Source organism: Belonocnema kinseyi, chromosome 5 (genome assembly GCF_010883055.1).
Source record: "Belonocnema kinseyi isolate 2016_QV_RU_SX_M_011 chromosome 5, B_treatae_v1, whole genome shotgun sequence".
NCBI lineage: Eukaryota > Metazoa > Arthropoda > Insecta > Hymenoptera > Cynipidae > Belonocnema > Belonocnema kinseyi.
The window spans coordinates 92167728-92190406 of record NC_046661.1 but is presented as its reverse complement, the minus strand read 5'-3'; the positions used below and the strand labels follow the sequence as shown (position 1 = coordinate 92190406).

The following is a 22679-nucleotide window of genomic DNA, read 5'->3' as shown; positions in this document are numbered from 1 at the left end:
TCAGCGACCTCAAATTAAAAAAAAATATATAAAAGAGATGAAGTTGGTATTGTGTTATCTCGAATCGTTGCGGAAATTGGATTAAAATTATAGGCAATCGAGATTCCATAAAGAATTCGACCATTCGTTAACGTCGTCCCACTTTTGCATGGGTTGCCCGTACAATTATGTAGGTTGCTCGTACCATACCTCTGCTGAAGAATCTTTTTCGTGCCATTAACCTCACATCGTTGCGTGTGTCTTTCGCATCACAGCCTCTTCATTACATTCATGCTTATAATTCAAAATTACACACTTTACATAGCCATTTGCTGAAAGGTATTTCCTTCTCTTTAATCTCCGGATGTTGGAAAAAGAAAAGCTCTTCTCAACAAATTCAAAGCTCTTTTATTTTAATTTTCTTTTCTTGGTAGCACCTAACTTGTAACTCTTCTAAGACTTTTAACCCTCTAGACTCTCCTAAATTTTCTAACTCTCTTAACATTCCTGAACCTCATAAGTCTCCTAACTCTTATAATTCACCTAACTCTTATGACTCACCTAACTCTTATAACTCACCTAACTCTCATAACTCATATAACTCTCTGAACCTTCGCTAACTCTCCTCAAGCTTCTCAAATTTAAAAACTCATAACTCTCTGAACTATCCGAAATGTCCTAACTCACCTAACTCTCCAAAGTTTCCGAAATCTTCTGACTCACTCCAACTCTTTCTAACTCTCCGAACTGTGTTAAATCTCGTCACTCTCTTAACCTTGCAAACTCTCCTAGCTCTTATAACTCGACTAACTCTCGTAACTCTCCTAACTCTCAAAATTTTTCGAAATATTGTAACTCTTCTAACTCGCCTAAGCATCCAAACTCTTCCTAACTTTCGCTACTTCTCCCGAACCCTCCCTAAATCTTCTCACTCTTCCTAACTTTCATAACTATCCGCAGAATCCGAACTGTCCTATTTCACCTTATTCTCCAAAGTTTTCGAAATCTCGTAACTCTTTCTATCTCCTAACTCTCCTAACTCTCGCTAACTCCAAACTCTCAGAACTCTCCGAACTCTTCCTGACTTTCCCTAACTTTCCTTGATCTCCTTAACTCTCATTACCCTGCGCAATTTCCGCACTTTCCAAACTCTCCTAACTCACCTAATTCCCCTATCTGACCATAATATTTTAATCCTTCCTAACTCTCTTAAGTCTCCTAACTGTCCTAACTCTTCGCATTCTTTGAACTTTTCGAGCTTTTTTAAATCGCCTAAATCTCCTAACTCACCTAACCCGGAACTCTTATTAACTCCCCCTAACTCTCCTACTTTTACTAAATCTCTGAACTATCCTAACTCTCCCTATTTCTCCTAACTCTCTCCAACACTCCCTAACTCCCTTCAACACCCCCTAACTCTCCCTATCTCTCCCCAAGTTCCTAACCCTCCTAACTCTCCTCACTCCTAACTCACACAAGGAGGAGAATTAGGGGAAATTATCGGAGGAGAGGAAAGGCGAAATGATGTCAAATGAATTCATTAATAATTACCCTGAATCCTTATTAATTACATCTGAATTCATTTAAATTGTTTTGGATTTTTAAAAACTATTTTGAATGTTATTAATTGACTCAATTCTACTAAAATTAACGGATTTTAAAAAAAAATTTTCATTTTTTGTTTAATTCATTTTGAAAAACATTTCAAGCATTTTATTTTTTGAATTCCTTTCAATTCAGTTGCATTTTTGTTATAAACCATGGTTTTTTTACATTTCTCCAAATTATTTGAATTTAACTTAAATTATTTCGAAGTCTTATGAATATATACTGAATTCGTTAAAAAAATTTTAATAATAAGATCGCTTGACATTTTGGTTTTTGAATTCTGTAACTTCAGAAATGTAAATTTTTGAAGAATTCGACAAATTTTAATTTTTAAAGAATTTGAAAGATTTGATATTAATTTTTTTCAAGTTCGCAGAGAAAATTTAAATGCCTTAGGTTTCATGTTAAGCGATTTTGAAGTTTTGAATCTTTCAAAATATGTAAAAAAAAATCTGGAAGATTTTAAGACAATTATTAGGTATAATTTTTCAGGATTTAAAAAAATCTAGGGAAACTTCGAACTATTTTATTAACTTAAAACAAAATGTAGATTTTTGAAAATTTCGAATTAAAGTTTTTAGAGCTTATCAAGGATTTTGAAAGATTTCAAGAGAGTACAAAAAGAAATTTCTTTGGTTTCATCGGAAAATTCGAAATCTTTTTGTTTTGAAAAATTAATTTTAACAGAATATTTAGAAAGATTTACAAAAACTGCGATCAAATTTTGAAAGATTTAAAGACATTTTTTTAATTTTGATCAGTTTTGGTTGAGGCTCAAACATTTTCCATCTTATTAAAAATTCATTTTTTTATGCACTAAACCCTTTTTTATTTAAAATGAAAATATTCTTCAGCGTAAATATCTACTATTATATTTATCGTTGAGAATTCATCTTTTTTGTTTGAAAATTCAATGTAATTTTCAACCAATTCTAGATTTCTAACGACTAAGTTAAAAGTTAAAATATATTTTTTAATTGACTTTTTTGATTGTAGATTCATCTTTTTTTTTTTAAGAAATGTCACTCTTTTATAAAAAATCTAAATATTTTGTTAAAAAATGCTTTTTTTGTGAAAAATTCTCTTTTTGGTTTAAAAGTTAATCTGTTTTGTTTGAGGATTTAATTGTTTCAATTTTGTTAAAAATTGATTTTTTGTTGATGAATTCAACTCTTTTTTATATAAAATAAAAATATTTGTCAGCTGAAATATCAACTATAACATTTTGTTGAGATTTCCTCTTTTTTGTTTAAAAGTTGAATTAAACTTTCAACCAATTTCAAACAGCCAACAACTTGGTTAAAAGTTAAAATACCTTGTTCAAAATTCACTGTTTTTTTTGCAGATTTACCATTTTATTTTAAAAATCCACTCTTTAGTTGAAAATGCAGGTATTTTGTTGAAAATTTTTTTTTCCGCAGTAAATTAATCTTCACGGTTGAAATTCTGGCAGGGATTCAACCCCTTTTTTAAATTCGTATTTCTCAATTGAGTTCAACTGTTTTGTTGGAAATTTAACTACTTGGTTAAAATTTAATTTCGTAATTTTTGTAAGAATCTTCTTCTTTGAAAATAAATTTGATTGTTTGAGGAATTTCTTCAAAAATTCGTCTCTTTGAAAAAGATATATATTAATATATTTTTTGTTTTAAATTTAACTATTTGATTAAAACTTTACTATTTTATTGGAAGTTTCATTCGAAATGCCTGAAATCTTAAAAAATCTGTATTTTCTCAAGAACCTTAGGAAAATTATGTTTCTAAAATAAATTTACAAATAGTTCTTTTAATTTTGTAATAGAAATTGTTTTCTTCCTTAAATCGAAGAACAATTAATGCTAGTTTGATTAAATTTTTTTTTCACAAATGTTAATTTATGACTTTTAGTTATAATTTATTTCTTTGAGGGTCGATATCGGGTCTTAAAATCAGTCTGAGCCCTTAATCGTTTATTTTCCCTCTACCGGCACTTTAGAAGGAATGTCACATCTTCTTTGGATCATGTATTTGGTAGGTCCCATAATACTAGAATGTGACCTTGGCTTCGCGGTGAGTTAGCCTCGCGGCGACTTTACCTCCCGGCGACTTGGCCTCACGGCAATACCTGACCAATGCCCAGGTAATCCCAAAAGGTCCGTTCCTTCGACACCTTTTGTCCGGAAATGATCGCAGAATCTTTCAAATTTTTTAACTACCTGACGCATTATTTGGAACGTAGGGAAGGTTAGTACTAAATACAATAGAAAAAATCAAACTCACCGTTTGGACAGGTAAAGACATTTGTGTTCGGGACCTGCAACAAAAATAATAAATGAAAAATGGATTCATTCAGTCATTCTCCAACTTTCTCACGTTTCCCTTTTCGATTCTTCAAGGAAAAGTAGTAAAACAAGTTTAAACAGTTATTCGAGGAAGCATTTGAAATAATACAGTTTTTAAACAAAGTATTGGTATTTTTTTTCAAGAAAAAATGATAAATCGAAATGGACAATAAAAAAGAAAATTAAATGAAGAATAAAGAATTTACTTCTGACCCGAAAATTTAAACAATATGGTCATAATTTACAGTAGGTTGGGTCTAAAATATGAAAATTCTTGAATTTGAAACCTGAAGATTTTGGAAAAAATTCTTATCACTTGTTTGAGTAGGAGAAGAATTTTTCTTGTGCTTGAAAACTTTTCATTGATAAAAATGCTATAAAAACCAATTCGCTAAGAACCTGAAATCCAAATTGGAAATTAAAAATTAAAATTTTGCTGCATTTCCAATTTTAATTTCTGGGTTCTGGCGATTTTTTTACATGTGTATTTTTGCCACACGAAAATTTTCAATTACCCGAAAAAATTCTCCTATTTAGACTTGAGACGTTAATTATTTCTTGAATATAAATGCGATTGATTAAAAAATTTCCAGAAAACTTCTTTGTATTGTTGTTAACAACTATCTCGCTGGAAGTTTTTTGTTGCTCAAAATTCGCTCTATAAACGAAACGCTGGAAATTACGGAAAATTGGAAATTTCAAAATTGAAAAAACTGGAAATTTCTTGGGTAAGTTTTCGAAATATGGTTCAATTTTTGTTTAAAAAAATTTTCAAAACAATTTCAATATTTACAGACAAAAAAATTATAAAATAATTTTTAACATGGCTGAGCAAAAATAAAACTTTTTTACGTCTTGCACTTTTTTGTAAGACGAACCGTTTGCAATGGACAGCGTTATAAACAAATCATTTTTTAACAAAACTGCCATATTTGCACAGTGTTACCTCAGATTCTATAATTCAGGAAATTTTTTTTACTTGTACTCTATATCAAGGATAGATCTCTTAAAGGGAAAAGAAATTTTCTCATCGATGGAAAACTTCTCTGCTTAAATTGTTGTTAAAAAGTTGTTATTTTTAAGAGGAAATCGTTTAGTATCTTCATTTATTAATAAACAATCATCCAGATCAACCAGTTTCATAATGTTGCTTTAAATTGTTGCGAAAGCTTTATCTAGCATTATTAACATAATTTGTTATTTATAATTTCTTTTGCTAATTTGTTTATAACAATTGATATAAATAATGACCCTAAATTATCAGAATTGACTTCATTTTTTTTATTAATCCTTGACACATGATTAAACTTTTCACTTTTTTGATATTTTATCATACGAGAAACAATTATTCATTTATGGTCTTATAAATAATGTATTTTTTATAAACATACACTCCCCTAAAAGCCACAAATTTCAAGTTATTAGCAATTACTTTTTTTATTTCCTTAATTTAACAATAAAGAATGTAATAATTATCTTGGGAAGCATTTTTGATAACTGACCCTTATTGTTTATAAGTATTGTTATTAATTAAAACGATCAACTAAGAAAATGGATTTTATCTTAATATTTTCATTAATTTATAAAACAAAATAAGATTTTTCACTTTCGTGATATTTTCTTCCACGATCATCCATTATTTATTTATGGCCTTATAAACAATGTATTTTTTATAAACATAACCTCCCCTAAAAGCCACAAATGTCAAGTTATTAGCGATTAATTTTTTTTATATCCTTAATTTTACCATAAAGAATGCAATTATCTTGGGTTGCACTTTCGATATCTGACCCTTATTGTTTATAATTATTGTTGTTAACAAAAACGCTCAATTAAAAAAATCTATTTTTTCTTAACTTTTTTTATTAATCCATGGAACAAAATAAAACTTTTCACTCTCGTGATATTTTTCGTACGACGAACCATTATTTATTTATGGCCTTATAAACAATGTATTTTTTATAAACATACTCTCCCCTAAAAGCTACAAATTTCAAGTTATTAGTGATCACCTTTTTTTATATCCTTTATTTCATCATAAAGATTGTAATTATCTTGGGTAGCACTTTTGATATCTGACCCTCATTGTTTATAATTATTGTTATTACCAAAAACGCTCAATTAAAAAAATCGACTTTTTCTTAATTTTTTTATTAATCTATGGAATAAAATAAAACTTTTCACTTTCGTGACATTTTTTCGTACGACCAGCCATTATTTATTTATGGCCTTATAACAATGTATTTTTCATAAACATACCCTCCTCTAAAAGCCACAATTTTCAAGTTATTAGCAATTACCTTTTTATTATACCTTATTTTACTATAAAGGAAGTAAATATCTTGTTAAGTACTTTCGATATCTGACCCTTATTGTTTATAAGTATTGTTATTAACAAAACGCTCAATCAAGAAAATGGATTTTTTCTTAGTTTTTTTATTAATTTATCAAAAAAAAATAAAACTTTTTACTTTCGTGATATTTTTTTCACGACCAGCCATTATTTATTTATGGCCTGATAAACAATGTATTTTTTATAAATATACCCTCAACTAAAAGCCACAAATTTCAAGTTATTAGCGAATTAATTTTTTTCATTTTCTTAATTGTCCCATAAAGAATGTAATAATTATCTTGGGTAGCATTTTTGATATCTAACTCTTATTGTTTATAACTATTGTTATTAACAAAAACGCTCAATTAAAAAAATCGATTCTTTCTTAATTCTTTTATTAATCCATGGAACAAAATCAAACTTTTCATCCTAATGACATTTTTTTGTACGACTAGCCATTATTCATTTACGGCCTAATAAACAATGTATTTTTTATAAACATACCCTCCGACCTTCACTACAAGCCACAATTTTCCAGTTATTAGCGAATTAATTTTTTTTTATTTCCTTAATTGTACCATAATGAATGTAATAATTATCTTGGGTAGCATTTTTGATACCTAACCCTTATTGTTTATAACTATTGTCATTAACAAAAACGCTGAATTAAAAAAATCAATTTTTCCTTAATTTTTTTACAAAATACAACTTTTCACTCTTGTGCCATTTTTTCGTACGATCAGCCATTATTTATTGATGGCCTTATAAACAATGTATTTTGTATAAACATACCCTCCCCCAAAAGCCACAAATTTCAAGTTATTAGCGATTACTTTATGTTATATCCTTAATTTTACCATAAAGAATGTAACCATCTTCTGAATCATTTTCGATATTTGACCATTGTTGTTTATAACTATTGTAGTTAACAAAAACGCTCAATTAAGGAAATTGATTTTTCCTTAATTTTTTTTATTTATCTATGAACATAATAAAATTTTTCACTTTCGTGATATTTTTTCGTACGACTATGATTTGCTAAGTGGGAAATTTAAAAAATTTTATATTCCATATTTTAGGTCTCATTAGGAACATATGCTCCCCGCTGACCAAGCTCACTGGCAGCAGCTCGACAGGGTCAGTAGACGCCGCGTAGTGGGGGAACGGTACACAGGTAGCTGTGGCGGAATTGTCATCTGCCCATCTAAGTTGCTGTCCCCCATAACGATAATACCTTTGTCTTTCAAATTACCCATTGCCTTGCCATTGAGTTAATCAATCAATTTTTAATCAATTATCTATTGTTTTTTTCGTTGGTAGAGCTGTTGAAAATTTAAGAAAAAAAAACCGCATTTTTCGAAAATTATTAAAAGAGAATATTATTTAAAATAATGATAACTTGATAATCGCTGGGTGATGTTATTGATCCTCAAAACTTAGTTTTGTAGAAATTGTTGATGTACATTATTGGCTTTAGAGTTTAGAGTCAAGTGAATTGAAAACAATTGACCTGTTTCAAACGTTTTGGCACATAATGGCGATCAGTGAGTTTTCTTAAATCTGTGAAAAGTACATAATTTCTTGCAGGTATGCTCTTTTACAATTAAAAGTACTATTCTTTAAAAAAATCTCTTAACGAGGAACAACTAATCAAAAAACAAGTAAAATATAGTAGTAAAATCTTGTAACAAAATTTATAAACAAATTTTTTTAAGTTTTCAGAAAACACTGCAGTCAAAGAACTCTTTTAAAATGATTTTTTAGCGGTGTATATTAAATCCAATTTTTTGTATTGAAACCCTTTAAAACAGCTTTTTATGTATAAGAAAAGTAATGATAATTAATGAATTTTTCTGGTATGATGAGGAATTATATCTGTGAAAGTGAAATTTTGTTCTTTTGAAAGTCGCTCTAAAGTAAAAATACAAAATTTAAAAAAAAAAACTTTGTAGCTAAATAATTATTCAAATATTTTTCCAAAACTTATCTTTTCCTTATATCAACGAAAAGTTGATGCCAATTTTTTCACAGTAGTGAGAATACAGATTGGCAAGGAACATTGTACTTAAAAAAATGTTTCCTCGATTTCTTATACACAAATTTTCCTTAAAGAAAGTTTTGTATCTCTTTAAATATTAAATTTTTTAAAATTGAAATGTACTGAGTCTTCTGTTTTAAAATTATTTCTGTGAAAGAAAGCATTTCCAAAATCACACTGTAGTAAAAAAAGAACATTGTAGTTATATAATTATATAATTCTGCTGTTAAATTTAAACATTGTATCTAAAGAATCTGTGAAAGTAGGAAATAAATTTTCTTTTATCCATAAGAATTATTTTTGTAAAAGTAAAAATAATTGCTCGCTTTTCAAAATAAACTTTTTGTCGATCAGAAAAGAACATTTTTTAAAGAATACTTAAATAATTATTCAACTACAAATTTTTTTATAATTTCACTTTTTTACTACAGGGTCATTTTTATAGGGACTGCAATGTTTTCTGAGAACTTAAAAAAAATTGGTTAAAAACTTTTACTACTACATTCTAATTTTTTTCATCAATGTTGTATTTCGTTAAAATGCATTGTTTTAATAATGTTGAATGATTTATCAATAGTTATTAATAAAATTGAATCAAATTTAAATGTTAAGTTAAATAATATATATAATTAAAAAACTGAGATATTAACCAAAGAATAACGCTTCCAATTGTAAAACTGCGTACCAAAAGACGTTATGTACTTTTCGCAGATTAATTGACACTCACTGATAAGGGTCACCATTGTGGGCCGAAACTTACGTTTGTTAACATAAATTAATTATTATCTCAGTACAATTTAAAAGTGGATAAAAAGTGAAATTTTTTAGAAAAAACTGCAACATGCGATAATCACTGTAAGAGAATATATTTATAAATAATAATAACTTGTTCAAACACTTACTTTTGTTAACTTGAATCAATTATTAATCCACGATAACTTGAGCAGTGGAAAATTGTATTTATTGTTTTTATTTATTCATTATTTATAATTGTATTGTATGTATAATTGACCAAAAGTGGAAAATTGTTTAATTTTTCGTCCATAAAATGTGCATATATCATATGTATACATTATTAGATTGTAAATAATCTAATTTTGTATATTTGAATGATTTTCTTGGATATACTGATATTCTTTAAATAGGAATAGTCAATAGATATAAGTTGGAAGGCAAAGGGATTACCTCTAAAGAGTCTAAAGGGGACTTAGCAACCTGGGCCCGTAGCAACTTCGAATCCAGTGAGGGGTAGTGTCGCTGCACACTGGAAGGGGAAGGGTACGCAGGTAGCCGTGGAGGAAATGACGACTGCCCGAATTATCCAGGGGCCTTTTCACTTCCGGCGAAATTAGTTTTTGTGCCCTTTTCGATCCGGTAGCTCAATTATCAAATTTGATACTGATGATACAATTGTTCCTGGAGTCATTACAGCAACTGTCACTAGATTCTAGAAAGTGAAGACGACTACTGCGAGTAGGAACCGCATTTGTTCTTGACTGGAATGAAATCCTGGAATTACACGAGTTCTTTCGCACCAAAAAAGGATCAAGTCAACAGTCAACACTTGTCCATTTTCAATGGCGCATTAACCCGATGAGCGCAGCAGTGACATAACGGTTACCGTTACCACATTCTTCGAGAGTGCGAGTTTATATCATTTTAGCGATTTCATGATATGATATGGTTGATATATTGTGATAATAATTGCGGTGAATCGATGCGATGGGAATTGTTACGGAAAATATTCCATAGCTTCACCTAGTATTTATAGCAGCTCGAAAGTTCAAGTGCAAAACGAACCGTTTGATTCTCATGCTATAGCACAACATTCAATTCAAATGTGTGTCATTAACGGAATAGTTAATTGGCTAATCAATTAATATTTATATCATTCGGGTTGGATTTCCTTAATTTAATTAAAATCGCATGAATACCTTCATACAGACACTCAGAATTTGAATGAAACAAACTGTTGACACCCTATCAAAGATAGAATTTGATTCGAACAAAATTTATTTGATTCAAACACACCAGTGTTTAACTCAAATTTTATTTAAATCAAACTCTATCTTTGATACGGTGTCAAAACTTTGTTTCATTAAAAAAAATTTTCTGAGTGTCTCACTGAAAAAAATGGTTAGGTGGGTCAACTATTTAGTTTGTAAGATATGGTATTGCTATTTTGTTAGTTGGGACAACCATTTACTTAATTGATCTTACTAACTGAATAGTTACCGCAACTAATGAAATTTTTGTACCAACTAATAAAATATCAGTACCATAGCGTATCTGATTACCTGGTTGGTTGAATAATTAATTGAATATGACTTTTAGTCGCTGTTTGAGTTTGTTATTAACATTAAAAAATTTTAATAAATTAAATGAAGTTATCACGTATTTATTTAGTGATACATGCAGAAAAATGTGTGTTTTTTTTTAAATTGAACGAACGTTACCTTGACCCTACATCAATTATTTTTATTATTTCAAATAACATTTGTATTATATAAACAATGGCGTTCTTGAATCCAAAAAGTTTTGTTCAAATCAAAAAAATATTCGTTTGACCCCATGTCAAAGGAAAAATTTGTTTCATTCAAACATTTTTCTGATTGTACAGATTACGAATTTTCTTTATCGTCTATTTTATAAACCAAAATTTCCAAATAATTAAGTAATTTTATTTCTTGATACCATTGATTTCTCAATGCTTCTTAACATTATTGATATGAAGGCAACCTTTAATTGTAAATCATTTTTTAATGTTTGGAAATAATTATGTTCTTAAGATTTTGCTAGCATCACAATAATTTATAAACTTTTCACATTAACAATTTGTTTAACTTTTCAGGATTTTTTAAAAGTTCTGGAAAATTTTAAATGATTTTAATAGGTATTTTTAACTTTTAGAAGGTTTGAAAAGATTCAATAATAATTTTAGACTTAAGAAGATTTAGAAAATTGTAAACAAAAGGTAGTTTTTCATGAGTTAAAAAAGAAGCTTTTTGAGAACTTTGAAAGGTTTCAAAATATTATAATTTTTTAAGATTCTTAGGCAAATTTCAAATAATTGTTAATTTGGAAAATGAAATTTAAGAGAAAATTCTAAAAGATTTCAAAAGATAAAAAATGTTTTGCTAAAATTTTGAAAAAGAATGTGAAAGATTTAAAAGCGGTTTTTTTAATTTGCAGTGTGAATTAAAAAAAATGGGAGAAGCATTCGATATTTGAAAATATTTCAAAAACTTTGAAACAATGTGTGGATTTTTTTAAGATTGCGAAACAAAATTTTCGAAGCTGTTTAAACAGTTTGAAAGGATTTAAGATAGTTAAGAATTTTTCTTCAGATTCAAGGGAAAACTTAAATCATTTTTTTGTTCCAAAAAACAAATTAAAACAAATATGAAAAAATATTTTCAAACATATAAAAACATTTTCAAAATAGTAAAAAAAGAATCTGGAAGCTTTTAGAGCAATTTTTTTGCAGAATTTAAAAATTTTGTAAAAAAAATTCCAATCACTTTAAAAGATGTTTAGAATTTTTTTTTTAAATCTTGGAAAAAGTTTTTGTTGTTGTGAAGGACTAATTTTAACAAGATCTTAAACGTGATTTTCAATATATTCGGAAGATTACTAAAATTTTTAACAATCTGGAGAATTTGAAAATACTTTTATTATTATTGCAGGATAAAAAAAAATAAATATCTGAATAATTTTTCAAGATATTTAGCAGGTTTAAAAGTTTTAAAAAGATTCAAAAATAATTTAAAAATACTTTTAAACACGTCCTAACAAATCTGGAAGATTTGTAGAAGATCCGCTCTTTTTAGACGAATTCAACTGTTTTTAAAATTAGAACCTTTTTTACTTCAAATGTAAACTATTAAATTAAAAATGAATTATATTTCTCAGTTAAAAGTATAACTTCTGGATTACACGTTGAAGTAATTTATTAAAAATTTACTTTTTTCATTATTTGTTTGGTCAAAAATTAAACTAGTTAATAAAAAAGTAAGTTTTTCTGGATAAATTGGACTATTTTTTATTAAAAATTAAGATCTTTTTCTGGTTAAAATATTAATTATGGATTAAATTTTTCGTTGATCATTTATCTTTTTTAGGTGATAATTAACTTCTCGAAATTTTTAAAAATGTTCTCAATTCTTTTGAAATTTCAATTAGTGAATCACAATTGGATAATTAAAAAACTGAATAGATACATAAATAAATTTTTTGCGATTTTCTAAATCTTTGTGGGATACTTGAAATCTTTGAAACTTTAAAAATCTTTGATAAATATTCAAAATTGTTGTGAAATCTTCTAAAATTATAATTTTTTTAATTACTTGAATAAATAAAAAATTAAAAATCTCAATGAAATCTCTGAAATCCTTGGAATCTTTAGGAAGTTTTTTTAATCTTTTGGAATTTTAATTGGTGAATAAAATGGCATAAATGAATAATTAAATTCCGAAACAAATTAAATTTTTATTAAATATTTTGCAATCTTTCTCAAATTATAGAAATATTTAAAATCTTCAGAAATTATTAAAATATTTGAAATCTTATGAAATCATTAAAATCTTTGTGCAATATTTGGAATTTTGGGTTAATCTTTTAAAATTATATTGAATAAAAAATGTAATTAATAGATCCTAATGAAATCTTAAAAATCTTTGTAAATTACTTGTTAATTTTCGAAATATTTTGGAATTGTAATTTGTCAAAGAATATTCATAATTTTAATGAAATATTGCAAATTTTTAAACAATATTTCTGAAATTATTGTAAATCTTTGAAATTCTAATTGCTTAATAGCTATCTCTGATGCGAACATTTTAAAATAGAACAAAGTTTTACAATAAATTACAGTATATTAAAATAAAGCGAAATAATTTGAAAACCTTAACGTTTTGTAAGAATTTTTAATTATGTATATACGTGAAAAATATATATGTGACATTTTTATGTTCAAAATTATGAGCTTTTTTGTTTCGAATATTAATTATTTATTGAATTTTTTGTTGAAAACTCATCTTTTTTGGTGGAGCTGTACGGAATTTAGGCGATAATTGGAATCTTGAAAAATAATAAAAAATTTTTGGATGCGTTTAAGGAAACTTATACTTGTTCAATTCTAAAAATAAATAAACAGTTTAATTGGTTTGTTTCTGACTTTAAACAAAAAAATGCGATTAATGATGCAATTATCATTTTTAAAAAGTTTAAACTATCAGCCCCGCAGTAATATTTTGTTTAAAACTATCTCTAAAATCCGTAAATTGTTGAAATATCCCGTTATAAATATTTAAATTAAAATTTCCAAGAACTCAATGGCATTCACTCTATAATGGTTTATAGTGTGTAAAATTCAGAAGGGCGAATGTTTTTCCTGTGTTTGTGTGTAATTGTTGCCATGAGATCTGCATTTGTGTGTGCGTATGGGTGCGTGCAGAAACTCACTTTCACCGCACTTATGCCACATCTCGGGGAGCGAATAGTTAACTCTTTCAGAGATGGTATGTCGATTACCGCGCAATCTCCGAGACAGAGTTGCCTAAGCCATGATTACCAATAATATTCTACAGAAAAAGATATACATACTGATTTATGTTTGTTAGAAAATTATTTATTTTTTTTTATTTCAGGTGCGCTTACTCCCATATAACGGTAGAAACGTGATCACCGTAAAGTAGCTGTGTAAACTATACAGGAAATGATAAAGAGTTTAACGAAACTCGATTTGATTTCTATCAAATTATGTTTGATTAGAAAAATGTGTTGTAGATAAAAATCATTTCAGATTTTAGAAATATCACAGATTTACACTGAAAAATGGCATTAGTTGATACTGCTATTTTATTCGTTGGCACAACAATTCCATTAGCTGGCACAACAATTCCATTAGTTGGTACAACAATTCCATTAGTTGGTACAGATATTCCATTAGTTGCTGTGACTATTCTGCTAGTAGCAGCAACTAAGTAAGTGGTCGTCTCAACTAACAAAATATTAGTACCATATCTTAAAAACTGAATGGTTGACCCAACTAACCATTTTTTTCAGTGTAGAACACTTTAGATTTTTACTTAATTTTGAAACTAAATAGATGAATTCTGAACCCAAAATATAATAGTGGACTTTTAAAATAAACATGATTTTCAATATATTCGGAAGATTACTAAAATTTTTTAACAATCTGGAGAATTTGAAAATACTTTTAATATTATTGCAGAATTAAAAAAAAATTAAATATCTGAATCATTTTTCAAGATATTTAGCAGGTTTAAAAGTTTTAAAAAGATTCAAAAATAATTTAAAAGTACTTTTAAACATGTCCTAACAAATCTGGAAGATTTGTAGAAGATCCGCTCTTTTTAAACGAATTCAACTGTTTTTTAAATTAGAACCTTTTTTACTTCAAATGTCAACTATTAAATTAAAAATGAATTATATTTCTCAGTTAAAAGTATAACTTCTGGATTTAGTTGATACTGCTATTTTATTAGTTGGTACAACAATTCCATTAGTTGGTACAGATATTCCATTAGTTGCTGTGACTATTCTGTTAGTAGCAGCAACTAAGTAAGTGGTCGTCTCAACTAACAAAATATCAGTACCATATCTTAAAAACTGAATGGTTGACCCAACTAATCATTTTTTTTAGTGTAGAACACTTTAGATTTTTACTTAATTTTGAAACTAAATAGATGAATTCTGAACCCAAAATATAATAGTGGACTTTTAAAATAAAAAGAATTAACTCTCAGGAAAAAATTGAGCATTTAAAAAAAATAGTTTAATTTAAAAAAAAAAATTAAATCTTCAACCAAATCCTAGAATTTATAACTAAAAGGGATTAATTCTGAACCAAAATATGATAAAAGACTTTTGAAATAAAAAAGAATTATTTTTAAACCAAATAAGATGACTTTAAAGAAAAGACATTTTAAACAAAAAAGCTTACACTTTTATCATAAGATGAATGCTCTGTTTAAAAGACGAATTTCTAACAATAAACTTGCATTAAAAAAAGAAGTTACTGGAAAATTAATTAAGGAAAAATTAACTCTTTAAGAAAATAGTTAGTTTTGAACAAAATGATTATTCAAAAGAGATAACTTCTGGATAAAAAAAATAATATTAGATTTTTCAATTCAAAAAGTTAAATTTCAACTATAAAGTATAAATTTTCAACAAAAAAAAATCTCTAATCCAAAATATAATAATGAACTTTTTTTATAAAGAAAATTAGCTTTCAGCCGAAAAAGATGACTGTTTAAGAATTTAGTTAATTTTTAACCAAATTATTAAATTTTTAACCAAAAGAGATGAATTCTGGACCAAAAATATAACACTAGATTTTACAATTTAAAAAAATGACTTTCAACATTAAAATATGAATTTCCAAACAAAAAAGATTACTTTTATACCAAAAGATGAATTTTCTATCAAAAAGACCAATTACCAACTAAAAAGTTCAATTTTCGACTAAAAATGATAACTTTTAATCAAATAGTTTAATTTTGAATATAATAATAATAAAATTATTTACTTAATAGTTGAACTTTTAAAGAAAAGAGATGAATTTTAAACCCAAAAACTAAAAATACACTCTTCAAATAAAGAGAATTAACTTTCAAACGAAAAATACCACTTACAAAAAAAAGACTAACTTTCAAAGAAACAATCAAAGTTTCAACCCAATCGTAGAATTTCTAATTAAAAGAGATTAATTCTGAATTCAACTATGACAGAAAGTTTTTTAATTAAAAAGTATAAAATTTGCACCAAAAAAAGATTACAAAAAAAAATTTAACAAAAAGAATTACTTTCATACCAAAATATGAATGCTCTATTTAAAAGGTAAACTTTCAACAAAACACTTGAATTAAAAAAAAAGTTTAATGAAAAATTAATCAAAGAAAAATGCACTTTTGAATATAAAAGATAATTTTTCAAAACAAATAGATGAATTTTTTAACCTAAAATATAATAGTTGACTTTTTAAATAAAAAGGATCAATTTTCAGCAGAAAAATATGAATTTTTAAGAAAATAATTAACTTTCAACAAAATGATTAAATTTTTTATCAAACGAGAAGAATTCTGGTCCAAAAAAAATTATGGTAGATTAATTTTTTTTTATAATTAAATTTTTAACCAGAATTGATGAATTCTGAACGAAAAACGTAATAGTAGACTTTTCAATCAAAAATAATTAACTTTCAACTATAAAAGATAAATTTTTAACTAAAAAACATGAGTTTTGTCAAAAAAATAAATTGTCGATTCAAAAAGACCAATGTTCCAAAAAGTTCAATATTCAACAAGAAATAATAATATATTTTTTAATAATTTAATTTTTAATAAAATTATTTATTTTTTTTACTAAATAGTAGCATTTTGAATCATAAGAGATCAATTCTAAATCCAGATTATAATAATTATAATTTGAACAAAAAATCCTTTTTCTACCAAAAGACTAATTTTCCATTCAAAAGAACCGAATTTTCTATCCAATTATATGATTATTTGACCAAAATTAGACTTCTTGATTAAAATGATAAATACCTAATAAAATAGTTTAATTTTTAAAAATATAATGAAATTTTTCTTCAAGTAGTAGACTTTTCTTTGAAAAAATAAATTTTCAATTCAAAAAACCAATGTTCACAAAAAAAGCGGAATTTTCGACCAAAAATGATGGCTTTTAATCAAATAGTTGAATTTTTAACAAAGAGAAAAAATAAGATAGATTTTTAAGAAAATAGTTCAAGTTTCAACAAAATACTTCAATTTTTAACTGAAAGAAATGAATTTTGGATCGTAAATATACTTGTATATTTTTCAAATGGCAAACTATTAAAAATAATTAACTTTCAACTATCAAAGATGACTCTTCTATCAAAAGATACATTTTCAATAGAAAAGGACGGATTTTCTGTGTAAACACACAAATTTAATGTTGAACAAAATAGTTGAATTTTAGTCCAAAAATGATTACCTTATTATCAAATATTTCCATATTTTAAAAAATGATGAAATTTTTCACTGACTAGTAGAATTTTTAACCACAAAAAAAAAATTAATTTTGAACTCAAAAACTACAATTTTCAAATGGAAAGAATTAAGTTGAAACCAAAAGGATGACATTAAAAAAAATAGTTATATATTTAACAAAATAATTAATTTTTCAACCTCAAGAGATGAATTCTTGATCAAAATTATGATTGTGGACTTTTCAATTGAAAATAATTTACTTTCAACCAAAGGAATAAATTTTGACCCGAAAATAAAATATTAATAATAAAATTTCAAAATATAAAAAAAAATTTCTTTGTTTATCGAATCCTCATTGACCAATTAAAATTCCCTAAGATTTCAAAATTCCAATGGTCTCAAAAGATTTAAACAAAGAATTAAAAATTTTAAAGATTTTTAATGATTTTAAAAGATCTTAATAGATTTCAAACACTTCAAAAGATTTCAAGAAGATTTAAAGATATTTCAAGGATCTCCAGAGATTTCAAATATTTTATAAAATTTCAAAAGATTTCAAAAGTGATCAATCCCTCAACGGTTGATCGGTGTGATTAATTATACACTATCAATCAGTCTTTAAAAAAGCAAACAAGTTTATAGTAGAAATTTAAATAATTTTCACTTGAGTCGTTCATAAACCCCGAAGCCACTTTCTTTTAATTTAACAACATTTCTCCAGCAGAGTATCAATCACAATTAGCCTAATCTCCAATAAGTCTAGAACCCAACGTAGATGGTCTTTTAAAAATGATAAAAACTCGAAGTAGTGGAAGAAAAAGATTGAAGCTGACACTAAAAGTTGATTTAAATAAAAAATTTTTACACATTTTGAGTAATTTTAAATAGTCAGAAGATTCTAAAATTATTTTAAGATCGAAATTAAATCGTCTTTGGCTCATGAGAAAGATATAACGAAAGAAAATTGAGAAAAAGGAATAAAATTATTCATGAGAAAGAAGATTTTATTTCTACTCGGGTAAATCAAATTATTAAAAGAAATTAAAGTAAAATTGTGAATTATGTATTTAGTTTAAAATTAACTTGATTATTTAATTAAAATTGATGTCTTTTGTTGCAAATTCCTCTTTTCCTTGAAAATTCATTTCTTTGCTGTTAAAAATTTATTTTTCTTACTGAAAATTAACTAGGCCATTTTTTGGTTTAAAATTTAAATTTTCCAGTAGAAAACATATTTCAAAATATAAACATTTATTTGTAGAAATTTCATCTGTATTTGTTAAGCATGCTTCTATTACATTTTTTGTGTTGATAATTCATCTTCATTGCATGAAAATTCAAATACTTTGTTGAAAATTCATTTTTCTTTTATGGAAAATATAGCTAGTCCATTTTTTTTAATTTCTCTTTTTTAGTTGAAAATTCATGAATTTGGTTGAAAAGTGTTCTTTTTTGGTATTAAAAATTAAACTATTTTGGCAGAAAAATTACTTTTCTTTGAAAATTCGTTTTTTTTAGTTCAAATTCATTTTTTTCCTGAAAATTTTATTAATTCAGGTTTGATTAAAAAAGTATTTTTTTACTTAAAAAAGTATGTGTATTGTTGGAAATTCGTGAAAAGGATTAAACGTTGAACTATTTTAGCAGAAAATTGACTTTTCTTTGAAAATTTGACTCTTTTGTTGAAAAATTGTTTTCTGTTGTTATTGAATATTCAGTTTTTTACTGAAAATTAAACTAGTTATTTTTTATTGATCTTTTTTAGTTGAAAATTCGTCTTTTTTGTGTTTCGAAAGTTCAACAATTAACTTTTTTTTTCATTCTTGACTGAAAAATCGTTATTTGTTGATATTTCATCTTTAGATATTGAAAATTCAACTATTTTGTTGTTAAATTGATTATTTTGTTGAAAATTATTTTTTTTCTTGCTTAAAATATGAAGTATTTCATTTTTGGTTAATAATTCATTTTTTGTTAAAAATTCAACAGTCGTATTTAAATAGTCAACTATCTTGTAAAAAATCGTCATTTTTACTCAAAAATAAATTTAAGTCTTGTTGGAAATACAACTCTTTTTGGTCCAAGATTCACTTTTTTTGTTTGAAAATACGACCATTTCGTTGAAAATTCAACTGTTTCGTTAAAAGTGCAAAAATTTTGTTGAAAATTCTGCACCTTTTCTTTAAAGTTTAAATAATTTATTGCAAATATAAGTATTTGTTCAAAAATTAATTTGGGTGTTTTTGTAAATTCAATAATTTGGTTGAAAATTAATCAATCTTGATTGAAAATTCTACTTTTCAGGTTTAAGACTCAACTGTTTAATAAAAGAATAGACTTTTTAGCTGAAAAATTCAAATATTTAGTTGAAAAATCTTTATTTTAAATAAAGAAAAATGTTCTCTTTGATTAAAAAGTTATGATATATGGTGCTTTAGCCTTAGATATCTTTTCTAAAGTTCAGTGAATATTTATTTCTTTTTACTTAAATCAACTTGCCAGGTAATACTTTTGTGAAGGTTTTGTTTTATGTTTAAATTTTTAACGTTTTTATTGGCTCGGTCAGAAAGTTCGTTCGGATTTTTCAATAAACTTTTTTATATTTAATTTTAACTTTTGAAGCTTAATAAAAATCAGAATCAACTTTCTGACCGAACCAATAACATTGAAATCGAAATTGTTGGAGTATGAACGTTCAAATGAAGTTTTGTTACTTCTGTTTCATTTTAAAAATTTCTTATATTCCTTAGCTCTAACTTTTAAGTGTATAGAATCAGTAATCTGATTATGTGGATTTTTTAAATTCTGTAATATTAGTATAACATTTAGCTATCTTCTTTTTTATAAAATTTTATAATAAAGTATTTTGAAAGGTGTTCAAATATTTATTATGAAATTTTGTATCTAACAATTTTATTGCTCTATCAATTAGACCGAAAGCAACACTAATTTTATTGTTAATTGGATGATGTGAAGCGTCATTAAGAAACTGTTAAAGTTATGTTTTTTTCATTTCTATGATATTTTTTTCTTTCTGAAATATTTTGTGTTTGCAAAAATGGTTACAAAGTTATAATTTTGTCTGTTGAAGTATCTTTAACTTTCTGATAATATTTCGGTTGTTTTATCATTCTGTATGATTCTTTGTTTCCTTCTCAATACATGAATGCTAGTAGTTGCACAATGTGATTTATTAAACATCGGGTTTTCTAGCTTCAAAATTTTTTTGAGAAGATTAACTCAAGGAGGATTCAAAACACGGGGAAAATATTATCTGTCTATCCATACGAACAGATTACTTCACTCATTGACAAAACGTAACTAAAACAAAAAGGAATTGTATTTTGAGAAAGCTTCAAACCTAATGACATGGATATTCTGTTTCCTTAAAATGAAAGTCTTGTTTTTATAAATTGGGTAACGAATATTTGTCAAAAATCTCGATAAATCAATTTTCAAAACTAGTTTGATTGCGGAAATTCATATTGTTCACGCACAGAAATAGTTTCGATGAAACATCGGATAAAGATAATCAACATCAACTAGATGTTATCAACACCAACTGAAGAATATCAAAAACAACTAAAGGATATTTATTAATTAACCCATTCCTCCCAAAATAATGTTTTGAAATTATTTTCTTTAAAATTACTATTGCTCCTAGTTGGAGAATGTAATATTGAATAGATTCATGCAGGATCAACCACAAATTCTAAAATTGCTTTCTGCTTGGTTGCATAAGAGGTATCCGAATCTGATATGAAACTATTTTTTTGAATAAAACAATTTTCGCACTTTCCTTTCGTGCAATGACGAAGGTGTGGTTTGTGGCTGGATGCCTGTTGCCTACGAGAGTGTGGGTTGTATTAGCAAGATTGAAGCTACACGTGACGATACTCATGTTTAGTTATATTGCAGGCTTAGTAAGATTGTCGCGCGCAAAAAAAAAACAAAAAAAACTGGATATTGAAACTCGTCTCTTGCACAACAATCTTAGTACAGCTGTGCATAATGTTAATAGTATTTGCAACGGCATGTAGGATGCTTACCTGAGACTCCGTTAGTTGAAGATGGCACAAGAGGACGGCGACCCAGAGGACCGCTAACTCCCTTATCAACATGTTTCTGAAAACAAATTAATCATATGTTAGTTGAAAACATTAAAAAAATGATTACAGTTAATATAGCCTTATCAGTTAGGGGCCGTTAATTTTTTGTTTAGATTTTCTTTGGTCTCACCCCCCCCCCTATTTTTATGGTAACGTAAAATTTCAAATGTAGGTCATTTTTTCCATCGGAATCCTTTGGCTCTGTACAATAATGATTTTCAGACTATGCTAAAAAAATATATCTATACGACATTTTTTAACTTCAAAATTTAAAAAATGGTGGACCTCTAAATTAGAACAAAAATTACCATTTTTATTTTTAAATCTTGTCAAATTCTTATAAAAGGTAGTTTTATTTTTAGAAAGCAAGTGATGACAAGTAAAACTAAAAATTTGGGAAATTGAAGATGGCCGCTAAATTAATTTTTTGAAACTCATTATTTCTTTGTTTCTCGATGGAAAATTTTCGAATGTTAATTAAGAGGCTGCATTATCGTAAAGAAACATATTTCGTGATGGAATAAAATCGAAATTTTGAAAAATTTAAAAATGGCGCCTTATGAAATAGTCAAAAACTCATATTTTCTATGCTTTTCATGCAAAGATTTTCAAATTTTGAAGAAAAATAAATTTATTATTACAAGTACATGGTTGGAAATAAATCTTGAAAATGTCACTAAAGTAAAAAATGGCGCCTCATTACTATTTTCAAAAAGTTACAAAATTTTGACAACTTAAAAAAATATTCAATACATTTTTGAAAAGAATTGATTGATTTCCAAAGCTTAAATTTTTTTTGAAATTTTGAAAGGTAAACTAATAAAATGACAAAAAATCAACGTTTCTGACTGTACGCTGAAAAATTTTCAAATTTCCAAAAAAAATGTGGGCAGCTATCTTGAATTTTTTCAAAATTTTGAGTTTTATTTGTCATCACGTGTTTTCTAATAAATAATTCTTCCTCTTGTAAGAATTTCACGAGAGTTTGTTATTAATTGTGAAAATTGTAATTTTGATTCAAATTTAGGGGTCCACCATTTTGTAAATTTTCAACAAAAAATTTCGATTAAATGTATTTTTTCAAAATAGTCTAAAGATCTTAATTTTACAGAGCCAAAGGATTCCGAAAGAAAATATGACCTGCATTTGAAATTTTACGGCACTTTTCTTCATGTTAATTGCATGAGAAACTTTAAGTGCTTTGGGACATATGTTAATATTAACCGATTTCGCTCAAATTTGGTAGAGATAAATTTTTTGATTATTCCGACAAAATAGGGGGGGGGG

General features: G+C 26.4%; 1 protein-coding gene across 2 annotated transcripts in view; it reads right to left on the bottom strand.

Annotated features, from left to right (window-relative positions):
- Nucleotides 1–22679, bottom strand: part of LOC117172415 (sushi, von Willebrand factor type A, EGF and pentraxin domain-containing protein 1) — a 94116-nt gene that overhangs the window by 43930 nt on the left and 27507 nt on the right. For both annotated transcript variants that reach the window (XM_033360326.1, XM_033360328.1), the window contains exons 2-3: nt 21333–21408; nt 3847–3880 (exon numbers count right to left, since the gene is read on the bottom strand). In XM_033360326.1, coding sequence (XP_033216217.1) covers nt 3847–3880; nt 21333–21404 — 106 coding nt within the window. In that variant the 5' untranslated portion in view covers nt 21405–21408. The remainder of the gene's footprint in view (nt 1–3846; nt 3881–21332; nt 21409–22679) is intronic.